This window comes from Panthera tigris, chromosome A1 (genome assembly GCF_018350195.1).
Source record: "Panthera tigris isolate Pti1 chromosome A1, P.tigris_Pti1_mat1.1, whole genome shotgun sequence".
NCBI classification, from domain to species: Eukaryota; Metazoa; Chordata; class Mammalia; order Carnivora; family Felidae; genus Panthera; species Panthera tigris.
In genome coordinates, this window is record NC_056660.1 from 210,489,304 (window position 1) to 210,516,322 (window position 27,019).

The 27,019-nt window shown below is 40.5% G+C and overlaps 3 protein-coding genes across 7 annotated transcripts in view; 1 reads left to right on the top strand and 2 right to left on the bottom strand.

Annotated features, from left to right (window-relative positions):
- DNAJC21 (DnaJ heat shock protein family (Hsp40) member C21) overlaps nucleotides 1-6,441 on the bottom strand; it is a 34,034-nt gene extending 27,593 nt beyond the window's left edge. For both annotated transcript variants that reach the window (XR_006221279.1, XM_042996659.1), the window contains exon 1: nucleotides 6,200-6,441. Coding sequence is in view for 1 of the 2 variants with exons in the window: in XM_042996659.1 (XP_042852593.1) it covers nucleotides 6,200-6,296 (97 nt within the window). In the remaining variant the exon portion in view is untranslated. The remainder of the gene's footprint in view (nucleotides 1-6,199) is intronic.
- On the top strand, nucleotides 5,996-26,448 carry RAD1 (RAD1 checkpoint DNA exonuclease). Of its 4 annotated transcripts, none has more exons than XM_042996681.1 (6): nucleotides 5,996-6,081; nucleotides 19,874-20,200; nucleotides 21,127-21,235; nucleotides 22,603-22,861; nucleotides 24,954-25,052; nucleotides 25,369-26,448. In XM_042996681.1, the coding sequence occupies exons 2-6, from the start codon at nucleotides 20,006-20,008 to the stop codon at nucleotides 25,550-25,552; spliced, it is 846 nt and encodes a 281-aa protein (XP_042852615.1). In that variant the 5' UTR covers nucleotides 5,996-6,081; nucleotides 19,874-20,005; the 3' UTR covers nucleotides 25,553-26,448. The 4 variants fall into 4 exon arrangements, with proteins under 4 accessions (XP_042852615.1, XP_042852624.1, XP_042852613.1 ...); XM_042996690.1 differs by lacking the exon at nucleotides 5,996-6,081 and adding an exon at nucleotides 6,780-6,956 and having other exon boundaries at nucleotides 19,879-20,200; XM_042996679.1 differs by lacking the exon at nucleotides 5,996-6,081 and adding an exon at nucleotides 19,306-19,509.
- BRIX1 (biogenesis of ribosomes BRX1) lies at nucleotides 9,409-19,356 on the bottom strand. The gene is made up of 10 exons (XM_007097419.3): nucleotides 19,044-19,356; nucleotides 16,132-16,243; nucleotides 15,017-15,060; nucleotides 13,010-13,080; nucleotides 12,448-12,497; nucleotides 12,267-12,340; nucleotides 12,060-12,110; nucleotides 11,817-11,918; nucleotides 10,060-10,188; nucleotides 9,409-9,815 (listed from the first exon to the last, which is right to left on the bottom strand). The coding sequence occupies exons 1-10, from the start codon at nucleotides 19,200-19,202 to the stop codon at nucleotides 9,546-9,548; spliced, it is 1,062 nt and encodes a 353-aa protein (XP_007097481.1). The 5' UTR covers nucleotides 19,203-19,356; the 3' UTR covers nucleotides 9,409-9,545.
- Nucleotides 26,449-27,019: the final 571 nt, after the last annotated feature.

Below are 27,019 nucleotides of genomic sequence, written 5' to 3' on the forward strand. Positions count from 1 at the left end.
ATCACGGCCCCGTTAAATTGGAAGAAAAAAAAAATCTCCATCCCTGCAGCCTAACTATAAATGGAAAGTAATATGATGCAAGTCTAAATCCCTTTCCACAGCGTAGTCCATCTGAAGACAGCCAACGGTCATCTCATAGTCAACCTTCTCCCTGCACGAAATATTCCCATTTCTTAGGGCACACCACAATCCCCTACCTCCGATGCAGTTGAAGACAGGCACCAATAATCAAGGAGCCAGTCATTAACTTCCTTTTCTTCACACTCTACTTTTAATCACTACAGCTCATTGCATTAACCTTCAGTGACATCATTACCTCATGCTGAATTTACAGCTAACAAAGTTGCAAGTCTTTTGCATATTACTGATAAGCCAACTAACTATATAATGGACTTTTTAAAATTCAGATATAGCTCAAGAGGCGCCTGGGTGGCTCAGTCGGTTAAACGTCTGACTTTTAATTTTGGTTCAGGTCATGATCTCAAGGTTCAGGAGATTGAGCCTGAGTCAGGCTGGCATCAGGCTCCATGCTGGGATTCTCTCTCTCCCTCTCTGCCCCACCCTCACTCATACTCTCTTTCTCTCTCTCTCTCTCTCTCTCTCACACACACACAATCTCTCAAAATAAATAAATAAACTTAAAAAAAAAAACCTCACTCAGATAAAGCTCTTAATCCGTTCTGTGGCAGGCACTAAATGCTAGATCGTCCAACACCTCTCCCCTTTCCTCTTGCAGCCTCTACTGTGGAGGCTGGATAAGCGAAAGTACTTACTTTCCCAGCCTCCCTTGCGGCTAGAATGGCCCTATGACACAGTTCCGACCAATGAGATGACAGCAGAAGTCTATTAGTGTATTTTCTTTCCTTGCATGTGGACATGATGTTTGGTGCTTCAGCAGCCATCTTGAGACCACCGAAACATGAACCACTGAAACAATGCCAGCAGGAACCTACCTCCAAGCCTTCTTGCAGTGAGAGAGTGAGAGAGTGAGAGTGAGTGAGAGAGAGAGAGAGAGAGAGAGAGAGAGAACCTTCTTAATTTTTTGTAAGCCACTGCAGCTAGGTTTTCTGTTATTTCCAATGAACACAATAAAACCTTGGATGGCAAGTAACTCATTCTGCGAGTGTTCCACAAGATGAGAAAAAATTTCTAGTACATTTTAACTTGACAAACGAGTGATGTCTTGCAATACAAGTAGCACATGATGCCAAAGGTCACATGAACACAACTGAACCAATGGTTTCTGAAATTCGCTTTAATATAGGAGTGCTTTGGATTACAAGCATGTTTCCAGAACAAATTATGCTCACAAGCTAAGGCTTTACTGTACTACCAAATTCTGTTTTGTTGTGGCCCTGCTGCATCAGGTTTTAGGTAACACAGGACACTCAGTGCCCTGTTGTAATTATTTTAAATTTTGATTACCACTCTGCGAAAGATACTACTAGTCGTCTACCCCATATCTAGTCTCATCTTCTAACAAAACCCTGATTTTGTTCACAGTGGTAAAGTACCCAGTTAAAGAATTCACCGCCCCAGAATTTCTTGAGGTTGGGGATATCGGGTGACCCAGGTTTAGCCAAGGAGATATAAACACATGCCTACCAATTGAAACTTCCCAGGAAAGGTTTTATTTTCCCCATGAAACGAATGGGCTTTGGTGGCATTCACTTTTTGCCCTTAACCCAGCCCAAAGCCAGGGTATAAGGCCTACAGGTGATGCTGAGGATTGAGACAGAGACTGCTAGTTCATCCCCTTCTCCCAGTAACAAGTGAACCCTGATTTTGTGGTGGGCATCTGGTCCTGTAATAAAAACTCCATTTCTCAGTCTCCTTTGAAGCTGGGGCCAGGACCATGACTAAGCTGTCGTTGAACACGTGTAAAAGTGCTCTATGACAGCTTTTAAAAGTCTTCCTTGAAAGGCAACTGGCAGGCACTCTCCGTCCCTGCTCTCTCCTGTCCTCCTCCACTCTGCTCTCTGGGATCCCCAACTGCCACCCTGGACAGCAAGTGAGGGCCCACCTACGAGCGGCTGAGCAGAGTCCATGGACCCGGTGGAGGAGAACTGCTCCATGGCAGCCTGCCTGTCTCAGCACCTCTCCGCGAGGCGAGAGAGCAACAAACTATCTTTGAGGCTTAATTGCTTATACTTGGTGCGAGCGCTCAAGCCTTCTGGTCAGGACCCTGGAGCAGGTCTTTGAAGGTTTCATCAAGCAGCCGGGGCTACCAAGCTGGGCCACCGGTGGATTCCTTGCTAGGTGAGAAAAACAAAACTACTTGGTTTAGTTACTGCAGCCAGCCTCCCGTCACACGCAGCTCAACACAGTCCTGATCTGCCTTCAAGGGGAGAGTCCAGCTAAAAACGCTCATGATTTCTACATCTTCATCAAATCATTCATAAACTTTTTGTCAGATAAATAAAAAAGCACAGTCCAAATTACAGAGGGGTGGCAGAAAATGCCAGCAAATAAACCTTCCCACATAAAACAAAAAAGGTGACTGGGGGAGGTAAGTGGGTGGTTCTTCTTCACCTTTTAATCAGTACTGTACTTTGTTGTCCCGTTTCTTCCCACTCCCTTCCTTCCTCCCCCAAAGAAATGTGGAGAAAGCTCAAGCTTTTAAACACATGAAGTCCGTCAATGCACCAGCTGAAAATAAGATCTAACCCCTTACTGAAGCATCTTTCTTAAATATTTTTTTCAGTCTGTCATATGGCTTTTTATTTCACTTAAATATACCTGAAAGGGTTGACCATGTTAAACTGGGATCTAAAATAAAAAATGCAGTAAGTTAAAAAGCAATAATAAAGAAACAGAAAGCCCACATTTATTACTAGCCACATGCAAAGGCCACAGGCATTGCAAATCCAGCTGAAAAAGTTTAAAAGACATTCTCACACTATTCTTTGTGCTTTTCTCCTGATCCCCTGACACTCTCTTCTATTCCCTCCTAAACATTTTTACAGTGCCTTCCGGAAGATTTCATGGATTGAGCCTTTTACGTCCTGCCTTGACGGAGGCCAGGCTCCCTTAAAACACCACTTCCCCGTAGGCTTCCCTCTCGGCCCTTCAGCTGCAGCCCTCACAGGGCAGGGCTGGTGCTGGAGCCACATCCTCCTGGTTCCTGGCCTCTGGTCCTTTACTCATACCCGAGGGCAAACTAGCATTCCTTCCAGACTATTCATTGGCCACCACCCACCTTCTTCCCCTTCTCACTGTCCAAGCATCTCTCAACCCCTCCTCCACTTAACTCACTGAGAATTCTGGCACTTGGCTCAAATTCCATCCCCAGGTCCCATCATCACCATGGGTCTTCAATGTACCTTGACCTTCTGGTCTCCCTACCTCCAGTCTTGCCTGCTCCAATGTACTCTCTCCATAACAGCCAGAGAGATGCTCGAAAAACAAAAACCCCTGCTTCCAACTCTTCAGTGGCTTCCCAATGCCCTGTGGTGAAAATCCAATCTGCCTAATCCAGTTTACCCCAACCTCCAAGACCTGGCTGCTGGCCACCTGGCCATGCTTATGTCTTTTCCCTTCCTGCACTCTGCCATGCTTTGTCTTGCCTCCCTCCACCTGTATTCCCTGCTTTCTGGTGTTAGGTCTCACCTTAGAAGTCCCTTCTTCAGAGATGAACATCTATCCCACCCATAACAAACTTAGTCCAGGTCATGTATGTGTGCTGATAAGCATCTTCTATTTGCTCTCATATGGCTCTTATCTCACCAGACTGAAATTGCCGGTTTTCCTGTGACTCCTTGAAGACTATACGTGCCGGCAGAAGGCAGGGACCATTCCTGTCTCATTTACACAGTAAAGTGCTCAGGGCAGTCATCTGATAAAAGCCTTCCCTTCACTAGGCAGTACTGTTCACGCTGAGAATTATTTTCAGTTGATTAAAAAAAAAAAAAAAAAAACAAAAAACAAAAAAAACAGAAGAAATTACCTTTAACAATGAAAAATGAGCAGCCTTTCACCTTGAGGTACAAATCATTCTTTGAAGAAAAGTCCATACATCAACCTCAGAAACATCTAACATGGGACCTTGCTCATAGAATGAAATTAAACATTTGCCGAGTGACGAACTGAACAAATTAACAAGCCAGCACAGCAAAGTATATCAGAATCATGTATCTCCTGGAAGAGTATGTATCCTTTAAAGGTATAAGCATCTTCAAACCAAGAGATATTTAGGATGCTATGACTTATGATGGCATTCAGAGAAGATATTCACATTTAGTTACTAATTGGTTTGGTTTCAAAATAGTTAACTGATGTTTTTAATAACATTTGCATACTTCTTCCTTGCACTGATTTCCAATTAATCACCAAATCTGGTCATTTTTCCTTTACAGCATCTCTTCGACCCAGCCCTGCCCTTCCCTCACACTGATCCCCAACCTGGCTTGGGCCCCTATTTGTCACGGTGGACTCTAACGGACTTCTGTCTCTCTTTAATCCACTCAGTTCCCATCACAGTACCTCCTTAAGATATCTTAATAAAATCAGCTTCAACCCTCCATTATCAGAAAAACAAATTTCACAGTCCTTAGCCTAACATTCAAGACCCTTTACAATCTAATCTTAAAACTACTTCTCAAAAACATCGGAACACTGTCATCAAAATGTATGTATTGGGTCACAAGCATTAATCCTTTCTCACACTTTCCCAGCCAGAGAGTCAAGGAATTCCTAACTTCCTTCTAATTCCTAATTCAATTTCTGATGACAACCTCTATTTCTCTAAGAATATGTTTCTATGCTGTTTTTGTATTTACTAATTTTGGATATAGCTACTGACTTCCTGCTGTAACAAACGTTTAGCTTACTTCTTCCTTTCCAATACACATGTTTAGCTCCTCTGTGGGTAATCATTACCACTTTAAGTAACAAACCCATACCTTGATTTCTTGTTCCATCACCTACAGACGTTACCTTCCGACTCTGAGTCCCAGGCCCTTCTTTCAGCTCTTCTCCCAACCCATATTTTCAGATTTCCAGGAAACACTGCCTTCGTTCAAACCATCCCCTGGGCCATCTTCTGTCCACCATGATGCTCTTCCTTTTCCCTCTACTGTTAAGTTCACTTTTCCCAATTCCATTCCTTTAGGATCCAGCTAAAATCCAGGCTTCTGTGCCAACGGGAAGCCTCGCTGCCTCTCAAGACACAGTGAAAACTCCCTCCCCTGAATCCCTGGGGCATTTGTAAGTTGTTCTATCAATCCAACTACCAATTGTGTATGTTCTGCTGTTTGGTTTGCACTTGTAGCTGCCTTTTCCTGGTGTAGGGCATATTTTCCCAGCAACACTCTTGAAGTCTCTTAGCATTTCAGAATCTTACTATGGTGACCTGCATGTACTGGAGACTCTATAAATGCGCTTACTGATTAGTGCTAATGTGTAAACCTCTTATAAACCTCAAAAAGCTGACATTCGACTACAGCCTTAGTTTCCCAGTCTGTAAGATCAGATTACTTCACAAAGGTCACACAGGCCTGAACTACCACCAAATAAAACATCCAAAGGAAACATACTTCTAAGTACACATACAAACTTCACTAGGGAAGACACCCAATTAAAACTCAATCTGCAGAACATCCGAAGTGGAGTACAGGGTTTGTACTTCAACAGCTTACTTGGAGAGGGAAAAAAAAAAAAAAGGCACAGCTATTTAAAAGACATTTTACTAGTTTGTCTAAATTTCAATAAGGGTCCATAAATTACACGTGGGTAGCTGGGACTCCGTGATGAAGTTAAAATCCAGCTAGCTGAGCGGCCGGGACTCCAGCAAGGGACAAGCCAGAGAACCCACGACTCCTCCTTCGGTGGTGTTGGCGAAGGGGTGGGAGGAGCGGGTGAAGTCGGTACAATGTTGTCCTTCCCATCAGGTGGCCTCGCGGGAAGCGTCGGGTGGGGTGGGGGCGCCTGGGAGGGGACGGGGTGCTGGGGGCTCCAGCGAAGCCTAGGGTAGAGGGATGCATCCACTGAGGCGCGGAGCGGACGCCCAGCGAGAGGAGCACTGCGCAGGGGCACCTGGTGGGGACCGGGCCGGTCTCCAGGACGAGGGAAGTTACAGGTTCGGTAGGTCGAGACTGGCCAGGGTCTCGGAGTTATTCCGGGGAGAAGGGTGAGAAGGGTGGGAAGGGTGGGAAGGGTGGAGGGGCTTTTGCGAGGGCTGCGGCGGTTGCAGAGTAGTTACCCGGGTGCCATTTCAGGGCCAGCTTCCGATAGGCCTTCTTGAGCTCCTCTTCGCTGGCGTCGCGCCGCACCCCTAGCGCCTCGTAGTGACACTTCATCGCCCGACCGGGCAGGGGGCTGGGGCCGGGGCCCGGGGCGGGGCCGGGGCCCGGGCCCGGGCCGAAGTGGTGGCGACGGCGCTGCTGATTCTCTTCGGCGGCGGGGGTCCGGCGCCCGCACCGGGCCAGCCAGCGAGCGCGGCGGCGGCGGCGGCAGCGGCGCCGGACGGCGGAGGCGCGCGGCGGCGACAGGCGGCGCGGGCTGCGGCACGCGGGCGCAAGGAGGGGGCGGTGCCGGCGGCCGCGGCTCCGCATGGGCGGGGGGAGGGCTCGGTTCCGGGAAAAGCTACGCGAGAGGGAGGCGGGGCCACGGCGGGTGGGAGGCGGAGCCGCGGCCGGATGGAGGCAGGGCCACGGCAGGTGCGAGGCGGGGCCGCGGCAGGATGAAGGCGGGGCCGCCTGCAGGTGGGAGGCGGGGTCACGGTAGGCGTCATTGTGAGGGGCACAGAAGGCGGTCAGTGTAAGGTGCACCTACTGGGCAGCCCACCTGAGGGCTGACAGGAGTCTGATGGGATTCTGGAAAACATCTTGTTTTCTGAAGATAATTTCTCAGCAGAGCCTGTTTTTACAGATGAGGCAACCCGGGCTCGAAGTAGTCGAGTGACTTGCTCGGGCCTCCCCAACTAATCAATGGCTGGATTCAGTTGGATGGAACACCAGGTTTTTTAACTCTTCAATTCTCTTTTTCAGCTGCCAGTTATCGCAATCTCTAACACTGTTCATCCTGACCCACATGCAGAGAAATAACAGTAAATATAAGCCTTAAACTGGAACAATGTGAGAGAGCACCAAGACATTTAAGTAACACACCAAATGTTTTACCACCAGTATGGATAAAATTGTGCTGACCCATCCATCCATCACTCTTTAATCCTAACATTCTGGCTTCTCACCCTACATTTCCAAGATTGGTAAAGAATGCAGTTAAGGGATCGTATTTAACCAATTTTTGTTAATCCGACCGGTACACTATTACAGGACGGACGATCTGTACAACTGCTCCAATTTGAGGTGTCAAAATAGTATCCTATTTGTCATTAAAATATATTGGTGAAATATATACACCAACATTTCATTGTAATGTGGAATGTTTACGTACATCAGTTGTTAGGCGTAGATTTTGTCAACCATGTACAGTTAGAGAAGGGGGTGGCTCTATTGCTAAGATCTATTGTACAAGGTTGTCCCTTGCTTAATAGCCTGCCCCCTGCACCTTATCAAAACAAGCCAACCCTAAACCTCATTTTCCCCACACAGTCCAACCAACTCACACTCAAAATTCATACTCCTCTTTTTCAAAGAAGGAAGATACTATACAGCCTTAGTTTGTAAACTGGCAATGGAGAGGGATTGAAGAGTTTCATTACAGGGAAAAATGGAAACTTTCCCCTTTGGAGAATGGGACTGGGGGCAAGGAGACAAAAATTGACACAAAACTTTTTTCTTCCTCCGACTACATCTGGTTTTGCTTACAACCTGCCAGTCATTTGCCTTTCTCCTGAAAGAAGAGGGATGTTTTTCCTGTAATATTGTATAGAGATGTGAAGACAATTACACTGGATATAAATTTGTTTAAAGGATTACCTTTATTATGTAAGTTGACTTCTAAATGAACAGGACTTGAAAGAGGAATTCTCATTCAAATGAGGCACCCACATAAATGACTGTGAAAGGTAATTTGGGATAGGAAAATATGTAGAAACTGATAATCAAAATTGTTAAATGGAAATTCCACTACAACTCTAAAACACCTCCCAAAGTGTTAAAAATTTGGGTCTTCACTCAAACTCCTAACTTGTTGAGCCAGTTTTTCTTATAACCTATAATTAATTTATTAGGATATGGGTGTTTAAATTCAAATCATGAATACAACTTCTTTTCATCCTGGGATATATTTAATTGCCTAAATAAATAAGCTACCTCCCCCCCTCCCCCCTGCACTTAACCAGATTTAGCCTTCATTAACCACACACAAGTATTTAAACTGAACCTCTGGGGGGCACCTGGGTCAAACAGCTGACTCTTGATCTCACAGTTTGTGGGTTCGAGCCCAACACTGGGCTCTGCGCTGACAGCCTGGAGCCTGCCTGGGATCCTCTCTCCCTCTCTCTCTCAAAATAAATTAACAAAAAAATGTGAACCTCTGAATTACCTGTTTGATTTAGATTTCAAGATAGCCTAATTTAGACTATTTCAAAATAAAGTAGCCTAATTGCACATTCAAGACGTTTCTTTGAAGATAATTAAAAAATGAAATATAGTGGAAAACTGTTCTGCCTAGATTTAAAATACAGAACAAAATTAAAATACAAGTGAGGAACTAGGAAAGATGTCTAGGATAACCTTGCTGTGTAACCTTTGACAAATTAGTAAAAGAGAACTACCACACAAAAACAAGGTTAGTCACAAAATAAAAACCAATACCCAGCCAAAAAAAAGGTATTTTTTTTAACCTACCAAATAAACAAAAAATTTTCCCTGTTGTCAAGGGTAAAAGTAAATAAATGAACACTAAACTTGGTGAAGTACAGTATTTAGGGGAACCACAAGGTCTTAATGTTGCAGGATGGTCAAACAGCTCTTTCATAAGGGGAGAAACTTAGATGTTCTGCTGCCCTCTAACTACTGTTCGTTCCATTTTTCTTCCTGTTAATTTATTAAGTAATTTATACCCACTGCTTCTAAATTAAATCTCTAATCCACAAAATACTTTCAACACATGTATTAACCCATTTGATTCTCAAAATCTAAGAATTTTAATTGTATTCTTTCTTGAGGTGAGAAAACAAGATCAGAGATTGGCTTTTCCAACACCTCATTAATTGGGGACTCGGTGACTCCAACTTCAGTTAAGATGCTTTCCTTACCTGCACTTTACCATCTAAAACTAAGCTCTCAAAGTGCCTAATGCATTGTTTTACAAGTAATAACGACCCAATAAATCTGTTTCAATTTCAGCTTTGTTAACCCCCAAATTTTAATCCAAGACAGCAGGCCTAAACCTTAAGTGTGCTAAATTTTTAGTAATACCAAATAAGCTTTGAAAAAAACCCCAGGAATTAACTGATGAGTTCTGGGGATATTTAGGAAAAAAAACACACACACACACCACTGAAGCCACAAATTTTGATTTTTCTTTGTCTTACATGCCACACTAATAAGATATAAGGTAGTCCTGGATAATAAAAGTATTTACATGTTGAATACAAAATAAATACAAAATTACTGAAAAGTTAGTTATCCACTGATTCATTTTGTATTCCCACTGTTCATCTTCTGTTTCATTTTTCTTTGCCTTTTGTAAATTCTTTTCTTTCTTGCTTTCAAATCAACTTTTGGCTCTGGTTTTACCCACTGTATTTCTATTGGCTTTTCCTCAGCTGGTATAACAAAAACATCTGCAGTGGGATCGTGTGGAAGAACAGTCTTTGGTTCCTTCTTTTTCATTTTCTGTGCATCTTTCACCTGTTGTTTCTCTTTGTATTTTGCAGCTGTGATGGATCTTATGACACGCCGATGCTAAAAAACAAAAAAATATCATCAGATATTTTCAAACTAAAAATAAACATATACGGTGAGGACATTCACTTATGAATCGTATTTTCCCCTTCACTCATGTCATTAAAAAAAGTAGTAATCTGCAAGGCTGTATGCAGCAAAAAACAAATTAAGTTTCATGGTTTAACAGAAATCACTTGACAGAATTACTTTGGCCAGAGTTCCCTGGGCACTGAGGAACCACTAAACAATAAAAATAGCTTACCATGTTTGGGGACTGGTAGTGAGGATTTTCATATAGAGTTGGTCCTCCAAAACTTCCCTGGAAAATCTTTATCAGATTTAAGACGAACCGAGGTCCTATTTCTACAAGAGCTGCATCTTCTTCTATGATCTTTAATACAAAGGAAATACTTCATTTTGGTTTGGATATACTATTCCTAAAAGTTACCCTGGCTCTAACCTCATTACAAATATGCCTAAAAGAAGTGAAAGCCAATTAAGGTGGAAGTGAAAACGTAGCCAAATTATCAGTATTTTCTGAAATATATTACTAGGTACTGGTAATCGTCATGGGAAAATACTTACATTTTTTTCAGTGTGTTCTTTTAAAATTGAGTAATTTCAATTTGGTCTTTACCTGGCTTCTCACAATGCACGTATTCTTGAAAAACTGTGGTTAAATGAATGTTTAAAATTGCGACCACTATAACAAAATGTATTAAAGCACCGTATGGGGGAAGCCTTTTACAATTTAAGCCAACCCCTAAATTGTATTTATACGTCTAATTCAAATTAGATTAAGAGGTTTATAAAAGGATACATGTCCAAATTTATTTTTGAATGGCTGCTGATTGTCAAATTAAGGGGCAACTTCTGAGCTACAAATACTAACAGTGTTGGTTCAGGTATGTCTGTCCTCAGAGGTTACAGGGATAAGTTTGTTAGAACAACAATGCAGAAAACAGCCTAGGTTTTTACTTTTTTTTTTTTTTTTTTTTTAGGGGTACCCGGGTGGCTCAGTTGGTTAAACATCCAACATCAGCTCAGGATCTCATGGCTCATGAGTTGGAACCCCCACGTTGAGCATTCTGCTGACAGCTCAGAGCCTGAAGCCTGCTTGGGATCCTGTGTCTCTGTCTCTCTGTGTGTCTCTATGTAATAAATAAACATTTAAAAAAACTTAAAAATTAATGAAAATAAAAACAAAATTTTTTTTGAGAAAGAGAGCACAGGAGCAGGGAGGGCAGAGAGGGTCTGAAGCAGGATCTGCGCTTGTAACAGCAAGCCCAATGTGGGGCTCAAACTCATGATCCGTGAGATCATGACCTGAGCCAAAGTCAGATGCATAACCGACTGAGCCAACCAGATAACTGGTTTTTAATGTTTTTTACATTTTAAGAGAAAGAGTAAGCAAGCGGAGGGTCAGAGAGAAGGGTGGGGAGACAGGATCTGAAGTGGGCTCTGTGCTGACAGGCTGACAGCAGTGAGCTGGATGCGGGGTTCAAACTGGGAAATCATGACCTGAGCCGAAGTCGGACGCTCAACTGACTGAACGACCCAGGTGTCCAAAAAACAGCCTAGGTTACTTTCAATGCTGTCTGAAATGGTCTTGCTTTTCTTTCTACCTCTCCACTTTTCTGCAGACTTACCATCCTGCCAAACTCCTGCTTCAAGATTTCCAGAATCACCTCTCCTAAAACACTGTATGATTCATCTTATAGTTCTCATTGAATGAATTCGACAGGGATCATGTTTTTCGAAGTCTTAACACCCTCTACCCCCAGATTCCAACCTCTGGAGAGAAACTTATATTTTACTGAATATATAGTTGCTTGTTAGAAAAACCTTACTCCGTAACAACTGATAGCCGTGTAGAGAAGTATGAGACAGTAGTTAATTGCTACAAGTCTGTGGGGGCAAAAAGCTATTTAAAACAAAACGAATTATTATTTACATTTTCACAAACATTATATATCCTACTTCATTTCAAAGTATAACTAAAAATTAATTAAAGCTAACCTGAAAGTTCCGAAACCATATCCTATTATCCAAAATGGTGAAAGTAAACACATGGTCCACAAATGGCTGGCTTTTGGGATGATACCGTGGTGTACTAAAGATCTAGTAAAGATAAAAATAAATGATATGTCAGTTTCTTATTCTGCCACATTCCATGTATGTTTTAGATAGCTAAATTAACAAAAAGTCCAAAGGAGATACTCATTTATATTACTAAAAATACTTTCTAGAAAAGATAGTTACCTGAATTAAGAGTTCTTTTAACAGAGCATAATGCGGTAATTCATCAAAAGCCTATTAAAAAAATAAAGTGAACATATTATTTGACAACAGTGTTTTGTTTAAAATTGTGGATTTTTAAAAAATTTTAACTCAATTACACAACTATATCCACTAAAAAACAACCATGCAAAGTAAGAAAATTAGACCTCATACACTAGAGATACTTACAGGGTCAAAAGACAAAAGGGGCCGAGAACCTTTCAAACAGTTTCCAGTCATCTTTAGTTCAGCTAGGGTATGAACTAGAAAAATTATAACAATAAAAACAGTTATAAGTTTAGCACAATTATCCTAAAAGAACATTTTCAATTTTGTCATTAAAAGAAATCTTAAAATGGAGTCAACTTACTATTTTGAACGAGGAATTTAGCAGATGGTCCATGAGGTGAATTTGAAAGCCTGAAAAATATGCAGTTTTTTCAACTAATTAGAATTTAGAATGTGGTAAATTCTTACTACCTCATGGTTTAAAAAACACCGTAACATGCTTGTAATATCCACACATTTAATTTTCTTTAAAAGTTTTGACTTTTGGGGCGCCTGGGTAGCGCAGTCGGTTAAGCGTCCGACTTCAGCCAGGTCACGATCTCGCGGTCCGTGAGTTCGAGCCCCGTGTCAGGCTCTGGGCTGATGGCTCGGAGCCTGGAGCCTGTTTCCGATTCTGTGTCTCCCTCTCTCTCTGACCCTTCCCCGTTCATGCTCTGTCTCTCTCTGTCCCAAAAATAAATAAAAAACGTTGAAAAAAAAAAAAAAGTTAAAAGTTTTGACTTTTGTGAAATCAATGAGTTTGCTTCATCCCCTGGCCCAGTCTTTTTATATAAAAGACTGAAAGAGATATATAACCTAAGAGATGCAAATAATCCATTTACAAGAACAGTTCCACCAAAATCTTACTTAATATATACCCTTACCACATATAGAGATCCTGTTTTTTCTTAGCTTCAAAATAGATACATTTATTGCAGTTTTTCATTTCACAAACCTAAACAAAGTATAGAAAAATGAAATAGACAATAAAAATGAGAACCAAAGCAATTCAATACAATTAATATCTAGACTCCTCCAAAAAACTTAAGCAGATTAATAGGCTACAAATGTCTAAATCTAGGTAAATTCACCAAAACACCATTTAAAGTTCCTCTTAGGTATTCTGCCTAAGGTAAACTAGATACTTTGGCCTCTTCTCTGCTTACTGGCAACCTGTTCTTCCGACCATACTCCCAGCTACAGCCTACAAAAAGTGAAAAAAAAAAAAAAAAAAAAAAAAAAAAAAAAAAAAAGATGCCCTAGGGATAAAGCACACTACAATCAGCTCAGTGATCTTAGGAAAATATGGTCCTTAAAGAACCAAATACATCCTTTATAAGGGCTATTTTTATTATTATTTTTTTACTTGAGAGAGAGAGAGAAAGAGTGCATGTGTGGGGGAGAGGGGCATAGGGAGAGAGAGAGTGACAATCTTAAGCATGCTCCAGCTCGGCACAGAACCTGATGTGGGGCTGGATCTCACAACCCTGGGATCGTGACCTGAGCCGAAATCAAGAGTCAGACACTGAGCCACCCAGGGACCCCTATGATGGTTATTCTAATTTTTTTAAATGTTTTTATTTTTGAGAGAGAAACAGAGTGAGAGCGGGATAGGGGCAGAGAGAAAGAGGAGACATAGAATCTGAAGCAGGCTCCAGGCTCTGTGCTGTCAGCACAGAGCCCGAAGTGGGGCTCGAACTCAAACCGTGAGATCATGACCTAAGCTGCATTTGGAACGTTTAACCAACTGAGCCACCCAGGCGCCCCTAGTTATTTTTATTTTTAACTCTTCAGCGTTTTGATTTGAAGCTCAAGAAATTTAAGATTTTTTTTCCTCATCTGTACTCAGTTTTGCAAAGTCACTAAGGGACTAGTGAAAGGGAGAAATACAGAAAACCTATTTCAAGTTGAATTAAACTTCAACATCCTGAAGGTTTATATTACTGTAATATTCATAAATCAATATATATGCATCAACTCTCAACTACTTGAGACTTTTAACCTAACAACTTAAAGTGATAGGTCCAATGCTTTTGTTTCTTATTGGTCTTAGAACAATAACACTAAGTTGGTTGTTTTCTAGTCAAGCCTCAGTTACTGGAAACTGTTTTTTTTCATACGCTGTTTTTTTTCATCTATCTTCACTTGAAATTATACTTGTTCATAAACTGAATCCCCCATTAGAATGTGAGCCCCAATGGACACAGTGGTGTTGTTTTGTTAAACAGTTTCCACAGTACTAGAATAATGCACTAGAATATATAGCAGAGGTTCAAATATCTGTGCTAAATAAGCCTTTCTGATAGGAAAAGAAAATTATCTGAAAACACTTCTAAATCTTAAAAAATTTGCTTAAAAACTTAAGCTCAGTATCTTCAACAATACTTGGAAAAGTAACCTATTATTAACTTACAGTATCTTAAGAGCAAATACCACGTGTTTCACTTTTAATACTGGCAAAATACATTTTTAAAATGTGTGGTTTTAAAAATAATTAATGAATTTTTAATTTACTTTGTACATGTTGACAGTTTTTTTTAACAAGCACTTACTGTGAATTTAGCACTGTACTGTACATGATAAGAAAAAAAAGGATAAGTTAAAATCCTTGTCCTCCAGAAATTTCAGTATGTTTGGTGAGATAAGACAAATATAAGAATGATTAAGAAATATATATAGTGAAGCACTAAACTGTGAGATATAGACAGTGAGTATATAAAAATTTGTAAGGCAGATTTTTGAAGAGTTAATAAAATTTGAGTATCTTTTACAAAACAATTTAAAAGTCACTGAATAACAGATTTATTCTTTAAATGAACTATCTTTAGTGTTCTAAAATATTGTTCCTAGTGTTCCTAGAATATTTTACTTGAATTACTATCTAAAATTACCTCATTAATCACAAATAACTTGTCTTTACGATCCATTTTCGTATCTATAAAAAGAAAAAATTAAGTAAATAAGATTTCAAAGCTAATTCAAACAAATCGCATTCTTTCTAAAAAAGTACTGTTTTTACAATCGTCAGTTTAAGAGATTTTATTAATTAAAAAAAAAATTTTTTTAATGGTTTTATTTTTGAGAGAGAGAGAGAGAGAGAGAGACAGTTGTGAGCGGGGAAGGCACAGAGAGAGAGGGAAACACAGAATCTGAAGCAGGCTCCAGGCTCCAAGCTGTCAGTACTGAGCCCAACATGGGGCTCAAATTCACAAACCATGAGATGATAACCTGAGCCAAAGCTGGATGCTTAACCGACTGAGCCACCCAGGCACCCTGGTACTGCCACACTTCTAAGCTTAAAACTTCACTTGACTGCAGGATACATCATTGCCAAAAAGAGTATCTTGGCATTTAGAAGTAGGCTGAGCCCCAAATTAAAGGTGCTTCAAATCCTACTCCAGTCCATTAACTTTTTAATCAGAACAGTTTTTTTTTTTAAGTTTATTTATTTATTTTTGAGAGAGAGAGAGAGAGAGAGAGAGAGAGAGAGAGTGGGCAGGGGTGGCACAGAGAAAGATAGGGGGAGAGAGAGAATTGCAAGCAGGCTCCGCTCTGCCAGCGCAGAGTTGGACATGGGAATCGATCCAACAGCCAAAACCAAGAGCCAGATTGTTGGCTTAAGAGAGTTGGCTTAACCAACTGGGCCACCCAGGAATCCCAAGAACAGTTAGAAAAAAATGCAGATAGCAATACATGGCAGTCCTGAATTATTTAGAAGGACAAACCAGCTTGTAAGCTCTGAGAGCATTACAATGAAGGATCCTCGAAAAATGTTTTGATAATTAATAGCAGGATATCTAAGAAAGTGAAGGGAATGTTTAACGAATTTTGCAAAGAATTTCTAACAAAATGTTAATTGGAAAAATCCCATTATTGAAAAGATGAACTTCTGAGGCGACGTAGTTCTTTACCTAATAAAGCTGAACAAATGACAAGGTTGAACAATGATTGAAAATAAAAATACATAAACATATAAGAACTTTTAAAATGTAGGATATAAAGGCACCTGCTTTAGAATGAGGCATCAACATTCTCAAGTCTTGCATTAAATGTCTTGTTCTGAAATTTATTCCTCTAGAAGAAAAGATAAGAATCCGTTCCTTATTTTTCCACTTGCCCTAAAGAAAAAGAAAATGTGAAGATTTTTAAATCTCACACTGAACGTACCTTGTTTGTTTTTTCAAAGATAGTTTTAAAAGTATCCAGTTTTTAAGTACTCTACTATCCTCTAATGTATCCATACTACATGCTTAATTCTGCCTCTCTCCCATGTAATTCAGACAGATGTTTCACTAGAGAATCTTTCCACTGCTGAAAGCAGAATGAACTCTAGTCAATATTTCTTTCACAAGAGAACTTTAGTATTAACTTAATATTTACTAGGTTCTGACCAGGAGTCAGGCACTGTTCTTATGTGAGAAGACAGTCAACAAGCAAGCAAATCAGTAAAGACATGGAGGCAAGAACAGCATGAAATCCTTAGAGAACCACAACTATCTGTCATATAAGACAGAAGTGGCAAAGCATCAGGGCATCATGTGATGAGGCAAAAAAAAGGAAACTCAAATGTCCCTGTTTTATCTAACAGACAAAATTTGGATCCTCTATCTAAAGAAACAAGCTAAAGGTAGCTCTTGGTTCTAATAAAAGAATACAGCCAATGGAAAAGTTAACTCCTAAAAAAACAACAAAGAAAGTTATATATGGTAAGTAGAGAGACACAATAACATTCATAAAAAGCTTCCAGGTGGCAGACCAAACAATCCTGACCATCTCTCAGTGGTATTCACTGACCATGGCTGCCTCCCAGAAACGCTCTCTGACTTTCTTCATTTTTGGTTTTTCTTCTTCCATCTCTCCAATTCCTCCTCCTGACTCTAAAGATTCCTAGCCCTCTTTTTATTTTTGTTCTCTCCAGGACAGAGTGCTCATAATCATTCCATAGCTTCAATCGTCAAATCTATGGAAAGGTAAGTAACTCTCCCCACTCCTAGTAATCCAAGTATTTGACTTAATACCTCAAGTTCAACTCTAGGAATACTAAACCTTAAATACAGTAAATTTCTTGTTTATTTTTCTGATGATGCCACCATCATTTCCATCCCCCAAGCTTTAAATTGTCCATTTGCCCTATTATCCTATATCATAAGCACTTCTAAATGCTGTCAATTTTTCCTTGCAACAACTCTTAATCCCTTCCCTTTCACAGTACCCTCATTCAGATCCTTATCATCTTTTTTTTTTTTTGAGTTTAACACTTTTATCACAAAGACATCCCTTAGGTTACAGAGAATTAACGTAGAAGTATTGAAAAACACACCAAAAATGTGTGTATTGTAAGTAGAGCCACTACTGTGCGACCTTAAGCAGATTGCTTCAGTGTCCTGAGCGTCATATTCTCAACAGAGCCTTATCACCTTAAATCCCCTAAATGCTAGCCTTTCCAGACAGGGGTTTCTCCAATAGATGCGGGGGAACTATAACAACAGCTTAATCTTTTTAAAGCACTGGTTCGATCACATCCTTAACCTCCCTGGATGTTCTAATCAAACTCCAAAATGACATCGCTATAACACTAGATTATAAAATATACTTTTTACCTCACTATGCCCCAAATCAACCCTACCTTTCAGTTAATTTGGCTTTTTTTTTTTAATTTTCAGCATTTTCCCTCCATTTCACTGCCTTTGATCATTCATTTTTGAATATCGAATATTGAAATTGTGCCTTCACTTTGAGATCCAGCTCAAGGGCTAAATCCTTCACGACCTCGCTGTTCTAGAGTAAAAGCAACCTCTATCTTAAGCACTTCCATACAATTTTTCATATTATGGCTCAGATCATAGATAACTACCATATTTCTTTCCAACTGAAGGAGAGTGACAGCATTAACGTTTACTGAACATCTTCTAGAAGTCCATCTTATTCTTCACGAAAAGTAAAACACATTTTCTTCCTCTTAATTTACAGATGAGAAAGCTCAAAATGAAGCCATGAGTTAACTGCAGGGCTAGAATTTAAATTCGTTTTTTATCCCTCAAAGCTAACTCCTTTCCTAGCGCTTGCCACCACCGTATGTGGTCATTTATCACCTACTACCTGCTAGAGTAGTAAGCTAAGGGTTAGGAAAGTAGACACAATCAAAACAGGAATAAATCAAAGACCATCTTTGTCTCCACAGTATTCGATCTAGCTTAAGGAATGGAAGTTAGGCCCAACAACTTGTGTTCACCGTCTTCTGAACACAAACCATGGACTTCCATGAATTAGTTTCTCTCTAAACTCCCAACACTTCAGAAAGGAGTCACATTCTAATTTAGCAACCCCAAAGCTAACATATTAGCTTCGTGCACGCCTGACATATTACAAATTTGAATGCAAAGAAAAATTCATTGTATCCAGTCTAGTTTTCATCATCCCTTAAAAGTTAAAGACTTGATCACAGAAGTCAAAGTCAATATCCCAAGGACATGAACTCTTCAAAGGACCGCATAACAAGCTTCAGGATCTCCGACGGACAGTAACTAACGCAGAATGAGGGAATCCTAACCACTGGAATAAATATACTCAAAAGTGAGAAATAACTTTAAGGAAAAGTAATACCACCCGCAAGGGGGGAAATGGAGTTACTAGAAGAGAATACTGAGACTGAGTACCCCGTAAGTCGCCTCCTAAGAACGGGTTAAGTGTTCCGAAGGCCACCCACTTCCCCAGCCGGCCGCCTCCCGGAGGGCGGCCACGTGCATGAGAGCTAGCTGTAAGCGCGGTGCCCTGTCCGACTGGGAGGTGAGCTGAGACCGAGCTCGCCTCACAGACAGGCAACTCCGAAATCAGCAGGGCTCTCGTCAGGTAGACAGCCCCAGGGACGGCGCGCAGAGCCGCAGCTGCAGGTGCAGCCAGGAGGCAAGCTTCCTCTACCTTGCAAACGGGGCCTGGAATACGGTCTCTCTCCTCTTCCTTCGTCTCTTCTGCCACGTCGCGCAGCTTGGCTGGCTGCTTGGCATCTTTCTCGTTCCTTTTTGGTTTTTTCGCCTGAACAGCCAAGCCTCCACGCCTCTTCCTCTTGGTCGCCGCCATCTTGCCCGATCTCCTTCGGTCTCGGCTTTCCTTCCGGCTCCGCCGCTCGCTCCCCTTTCCGATCTCTATGATACCGTGCGTTCGGCTCTGCAGTCCCCCGGCTCTATGGTACCTCTTTCCGGTTTCTCGTAACGCACTCGCGCCTCTCTAGGCCACCTCTAGCTCTGTGGTGACGGTGGCCGTAGTGGCTGTCTGGTCTGAAAAGAGTGGCGGGAGCCGCTCTACTCCCTCCACACCTACTCGGGAAGCGCGGCTCGCTTCACCCTGGCTGCGAAGGGCTGTCGGACGCCCGGACCCCGCCACAAAGGTAAGGTTTCCGCGCCTCAGGGGCCGGAGGATCTTCCGAGAAACTGGGGCCCGCCCCCCCCCCCATCGCCTTTTCTGTTGGGGCAAGGTTGGGGGCGCCGGACAGCTCAAACCCGACTCTGCGGGGACACGCAGCCCCAGCTTGGCGTGGCGAAACTGGCCTCAAGTAGAACTACCGTGGTAGTTGCCTGTTGCCTCTGTTCACAACTTTTCCTGTGTTACTGGCCCCTTACTAAAGACGAGGAAACCGTAGCGTAGAGACAGGTGTAATTTCCCCCAGAGTTACAGAGAGTTGCAGTGACCGAGGGGGGTCCAGTCCCTGTCCGGCGGAGTTTAATACCCAGGCCTCTTCCACCTCGCCTCAGCGCAGGTTGACTTCGCGAGCCTTGCGGGCATTGATCCGGAGTTTTATTGTCGAGTCTCCTCGGGTGTTTCGCGATCCGCAGCAGCAGGTGTCGGCACCGGGAACGTCCCTTGGGGCCAGATGTGCAGTGGACATGCCCCTCCTAACTCCACAGATCCAAGATGAGAATGATTACAGCTTAGTGGCCAGCCTTGACAACGTTAGGAATCTCTCCACTGTCTTGAAGGCTATTCATTTCCGAGAACACGCTACCTGTTTCGCTACTAAAAATGGAATCAAGGTTACAGTGGAAAATGCAAAGTGTGTGCAAGCAAATGCTTTTATTCAGGTATGCAAACAGGTATCTTTAAGCCTGTGACATACGATATAATTCACCCAGTTTAATGAATACCACAGGGCTTAATAGACATCATTTAAGTTAGAGAACAGTGTATTTGAATTCTTTCTCCTGGCAAATTCTCTTGTTTTATAGAGATAATGGTTAGTAATAATAGTGTCTAAATTTTGCTAAGCTAAACTATGAGCCAGGCACTACACTGTTTTAGATATTTAACTCATTTAATACAGTAGTCCTATCAGGTAGGTTCTGTTATTATCCCCATTTTATGTGTGTGGAAACTGAGGCACAGTTTAAGTGATTTGCCATCAGTTCCAGAGTTGGCAAGTCGCTGAGCTGAGCTGAGAGCCCAGACATTTGTTTCCAGAGTATATGCTCTTGGCCACTACTTCGCTTTTCCCTTTTATTGGTGATAATAAAATGTTTATTCTTACAAAGTAATATTTTTGTGGTTCAGATAGCATTTCAGAATTAATCCAGCGTTTTTTGAACACCTAAATGCACAGTGTGATGTCAGGTATAGGGGGATAGATATGTTTTCTGTCCTCAAAAGAAGTTGAAAACTAGTATCACTTACGCATTATCAAATGTTTGGCTATTTTCCAAATGACTTTAGCCCTATTGATGGGCATAAAAATGAGACAAGGGAGTCATGTGGATGATAGTTTAGATCCAAGAAACTAGATAAAGGACCCTTCATAAAGTTTTGCATGGTACTGAAATCACTGTTACACCGTTAACTACTGAGTAGTATTATTCTAAAGGATAATAGTTGAAAAAGCTTAAGATGTTTTTCTTGGTAATCAGAAATTTTGATGGAATTAGCATAATATTATTTTTAAAACATAAAGTGAACTATAGAACCTTCTGAGTTTTCATTAATATATATGCATTTTCATATTTCCTTTTTTTCACAGGCTGGAATATTTCAAGAGTTTATAGTTCAGGAAGAGTCTGTTACTTTTCGAATAAATTTAACTGTCCTTTTAGACTGTTTATCTATATTTGGATCAAGTCCTATGCCAGGTGAACCATTTTATTATCATTATAATGACACAAAAGCATTATACAGAATAATCAGAAAATACAGGAAAAATCATTAGAATAGAAGTAATAAATATATCTTAGAAATTGCAAATTCATTTTTTATTGGTCACAGTCACGGATTCTAACTTTTCTAGCAATATTAATAGTGTGCTATGGGTCTTTACATATTTGCAAAAATATTTACATTAATTTTTTTTTAATTTACAAAGTTTTGGGGATTTTAAATTTGAACTGGCCAAGAGGAGACTGAATATGTCTTAATTATCTTTATTTAACATTGTGAAAACATGTGAAACATGTATTGCTTCTTTTCCCTAACTTGTTCAGAATTCGCACAGTGCAGTGGCAGGGAAAACCAGTGCTCCTGACTTCCTAATTTACTCTGTTCAAAATTTGTTTGCTCTTATTTCCTTAAGCCCTGTTCATAAATTGTCTATTTTCTGAAATGTTTTCTTTTAAAAATATTTATATATTTTGTTGTTGTTAGGAATAGCGAATTCAGTTGCTATGGATATAAGACTATAAGGAAACACCAGAAGAATGATTTTCTTTCATAGGAAAGGAATCTGGAGATAATCTAGGGAAAATTAGGTTGTGGTTCTCTAGAAAATGTATTTTAATTTTATACCAACAATTCTATCATTGCTAATTATCCATTTTTCTAATGCAGCACTCCCCAGCTGGTTTCTCATAAAAGCATCTGCTAACCCTCTTCTGTACTGTGGCTCTCTATCCAGTAAGGGACAGGAGCCTAAGATGTCCAGTCGTATTCCTCCTCTGCTCTAGTGGTTTGCAGTGTTAAAACCCACACCACCATTAACCACCCGGTCTTTTTTTCCTGATTTGATCTTAAAATTTGTGGAAGTGTACATAATATCTCCCAATAGAATACACTGACACAACGAATACACTGACATTATACTATAGGCAGTACCAAAGCAGTCCACTGCTGCGTGCACACGTTGAACCTTTAAGAAATAGCATAGCTTATTTGGCAATAAGTCTATTACTTGCAGTATTGGTCCATGTAGATTCTCCATCCTGAAATCGTAAAGCTATAAAATCAGTAAGCTGTTTCTGAGGTGTTTTTGGCAAGCTGGAAAACAATTTCAAAGAGTTACATTATATTTCGTTCTGGTTCCCCATTTTGTTACAGTTATTTTTCGAATTGTCTACACATAACTGTCATCAGTTATCCAAGATACAATCCTTTCTTCTAAAGAAATACATATGTGCTAAAAATTGGGCAGAATAAAATAATCTTCAGGAGTTTCATGTATCATTTAAGGAGAAGCTGAACCTGTACTATAAAGCTAAGCTCAAACTTTGATTTATTTCCATTGCAGGGACTTTAACTGCACTGCGGATGTGTTACCAAGGTTATGGTTACCCTTTGATGCTCTTTCTGGAAGAAGGAGGGGTGATGACAGTCTGTAAAATCAATACTCAGGAGCCTGAGGAGACTCTGGATTTTGATTTCTGCAGCACCAATGTTATTAATAAAATTATTCTGCAGTCAGAGGGGCTTCGTGAAGCATTTTCCGAATTGGATATGACGAGTGAGGTCCTACAGATCACCATGTCTCCCAACAAGCCTTATTTCAGGTGCTTGAACACAGCACAATTATAGCTCATGTGGTCTGCTCCATCTCCCTACTTACACATTTACTTAGGATGCAGAACTTGTATTATCCAGGTTCCTAGAATTTTCAGATCTTTAGAGCTTTTACTCTTATTTTTACAGATCAGGAAACTTAAAGGTCCAGGAAGATGAATTCAGTTCTTAAAGCTTCATAGTGTTGGTTTGTAGATCAGTAGCCCAGTCTCTTACTTCATAAACTAAATGGTCTTTTCATTGTACTGTTGTAGGTCAAGTTACATCATAAGGAAAATTTGGGCTTAAACTTTTGGAAAAGGTGTTTGTATCATATAGATCTCTTTTTGTTTCTTTTCGAGTTAGTACAGGACGCAAAAGGAAGCAGATGTTTTCTATACATGGTTCATTCACTGACTATCAGTCATCTACTGTGTGCATATTCCCCTGTTTAAGCACTTTGGAAAGGAACAGCTTAAAGTCAAGTTGAAGAGAAGATATGTGAAACAGCATAGAAGGAACAGAATTGCATGCCATTTAAGTACCAAAATAATGCACAGATTCTTAACAGAACATGAGTTCTTAGGGATGATTGGTCGAGGTAAGCTTCCTAAGGAAGGGCAATTTTCAGCAGGAATATAGTATCAGAAACTCTCAAATTGCTCCTGATATTTTGAACCAACAAATTATGAAGTTTTCAGAATTAAAATAAATTTGGAGAGAAGATTTAAATATTTCTTCTCTTTTGAAATACATAAGAATATTAAAGAGTAAAGGAGCTAAATACATACAGAATGAGACGTATAAGATGTTCTTTTTACATCTACTCTAGAAGAACTGAAGGCCCTTATCATGACATTAGGCAGTTAAAAATTTGGCTCAAGATTGGTTAAAATGTTAACCAAAATGGAAATCAAACCCTAAGCAGTGACATGAATTAAAATTCTGGGCACTTTTACAGTATATTTCAGAGGACCACCATTTAAATGATGTCTCAGCATAGTAACTGGATGGATCATGGTGTCATCATTCACCTCTGGTATGGGAAATAACTTGGTGGGGGGAACTGGGAGTTGAAATTTCTTTCTGGATTTGTTAAATTTGAGGCACCTATGATACTAGGGAGTAGTTGGGCATAGGAATTTCAGGAGATCGGTCTAGACTGGAAATTTAGATTTGGGAGTCAGTATCATGGCTGGGTATGGATGAGATGCCTCAGAGAAGGAGGTTACATCAGAGGAGTAACAAGATGGAACCTGGGGAAGCACGTAGGTCTTCTGTCACTGTGCTCACGTAGCGGTTACCGACCTGTTAACCCCATAGCAAGTGATCAATAGATTCTTGCAGATTAAATAAACATATAAACATTTACAAATTGTCTACACACAAACTGCTGATATCACCAAGCAAGAAAAGCCATGAAACAGCCTGAAGAGCAGCCTAAGAAACAAAACAGAGGAGCCGTAATTTCTGGCTGTGGCAGTAGAGAGGGAACAGGACCCCGGCTTGCAGATGAAGTAGATCAGAGCCTTCCATCACTCTTCAACTCTCTTGTCCTTTTATATTATTTCTTTTTTAATGTTTATTCATTTTGAGAGAGAAAGAGAGTGTGGGGGAGGGGCAGAGACAGAGGGAGAGCGAAAATCCCAAGCAGGTGTTGTGCTGTCAGCACAGAGCCTGACTCAGGGCTCTATCTCACGAACCACGAGATCATGACCTGAACCGCAATCAAGATGCTTAACCGACTGAGCCACCTAGGCGCCTCTATTTCTGATTTAAGGATGTGGAAAAGTGAGTATCAGAGTAGAATTAAGGCAATGAAAATTGAGGCAAACACCCCTGGATTCCTTTTGTGATTGATATTTTCCAAAGCTGTTTATTAGTTGCTAATTCCCCTGTACTCCCACCTCATCCTGGAGGAATCTTTATTACTGTTAAGTGTTACAATGTATTGTCAGCATTTGTTTACATATCTGTTTCACTCTGCCGATTAGCTTTTCAAGGAAGTGTCTTTATTGGGATCCTAATGTGGCTTATTGTTGGACCAGTGAATAAATGAGTTGCTCATTTTTTTTTTTTTTTTTTTTTTTTTTTTTACTGTAGGTTATCTACTTTTGGGAATGCAGGAAGCTCCCACCTTGATTATCCCAAAGATTCTGATTTGATGGAATCATTTCAATGTAATCAGACCCAGGTCAACAGGTCAGTTCTTAATATATTAATCAGGAAGGTGAGGTTTATGTCATGTATCTATTAAATAAATGTTAAAACTTTCAGTTTGTTGCTACATGTATAACATTCTAAAGCTATAAATAGTAGGGTGCTAGAGGATTTGGGGTTGTGAGAGTGGATGACATTTTTAAAATGAAAAATATTAGCAAATTGGACAAGTAATTTGATTTCATTCTTACATTTACTGCTTGTTAGTTCTGGGATCATTTTTGTCCTTCACTTGGAGTTAGGAGCACTGCTTTAAGTGTGTCGAAATAACAACAGCTTTTTATTTACTCCTCTACAGATACAAGATTTCTTTACTGAAACCCTCTACAAAGGCATTAGTCCTATCTTGTAAGGTGTCTATTCGAACAGATAACCGAGGATTCCTCTCATTACAGTATATGATTAGGAATGAAGATGGACAGATATGTTTCGTGGAATATTACTGCTGCCCTGACGAAGAGGTTCCTGAATCAGAGTCTTAAGTATGGCATTCGCTGTGATAGCTATCTTGACATTCATGATCGGTCACATTCTCGTTCTGGGTATAGTACTCTCCAGAATACTGGGTTTTCTGAAGGGAAGAAGCATGGAGGAGATAGGAACAAGGTCCATGTACCCTAATAGTTGCTGTGTATTTTGTAAGTAAATGTTTTCATGTAGTCATAGATTAACCAGTACTGGACTGGACTGTGGTTCTGTCTTTTGAACTCATGGGACTCATTTTGAGCCAAGATGAACAACTTATTTAAGTAGGACACGTCAAGAGTCTAAAAATATAAAGTTTGGTGATTCTGTACCTGAAATGTTCTTTTATTTACTTACCATTAGAAAAAGCAGCATCTGGGCACTGATTATTAGTTTGACCTCCGGACTGTGTCTTAATGCGGTGGTCCTCAGAGTGTGGTGCCTGGACCGAGAGCATCAGCAGTACCTGGAGACTTGTCAGAGATGCTGGAGGGTGGCCAGCCGTCTGTAGCTTCAGTCATTTCCCCCAGGAAATTAGATGCATGTTCAAGTTTGAGAACCACTATTTTGAAGGATACGTTTATTTTTTTGCATTTATAGCATTCAATTGCATTGAAGTGAATGCTGTTACATGTGATTTCTTCCCAAATGTTCAGAAGTTTACGCTTTGCCAAACAAGTGTAATTGTATGATTTACCTTTAAAGTATACATTTTAAAGAAATCTATGAACAAGATATAAAAGTCTTCAGAGTTACAGAATTTCTTCTCGCTCTCAGAACTGTTCAGTGCAAGTAAGTACTTAGATACCTTCTATTTGCTCATACGCGTTTCTCAACCAAACCAAGTGTAGAAAACCAGTTATCAAGTGATTTTGCACTTTCTTGGGTCATTTTCAATTAATTTTTATGGCATGTAAATATTTAATAAAATACAATACTAAAATTACCTGACTTGTTTTGTAACAGAGAAATATATAACCAAAATAAAGGTCCGTACATGTGGTAACAGCTCTGTGTGGGGCAGCACTGTTGGCCTTTGTGGGTATGATAGTTCTTCATAGGAAAAAACATGCCACTGCAGGATTCATTTAGCCTCCCTGGCCTCGGGCCCCACTAGTGCCAGTCATTGTGACCTGCGATTCTCCCCTCCCCACCCCAATAAAAATGTCCCATGTTATTGATGGCTAAGAACCATTGAATAATATTCATCAAAAGGGTATATTTGGAATGCCTACCTTAAAATAGGCCACTTGGCATTAGAGGAAATTGGTTTGGAGAGCAGTTCAGCAAGAACTTCAGGGAAATGATCCCCCAGAACAGCTGTGGGCACTGTTCCCAGGCACATGGGCGATTCTGGTGTCTAGTCCAGAGTGACTACCTAATAACTACGAAGCCCCCCAGTAATCTCAGCATGCTAGCTGGTACAAAAAGTGGAGTTTTGTAAAGTATAGTATATGTTCAAGAAGTAAATGAATCTACATCAA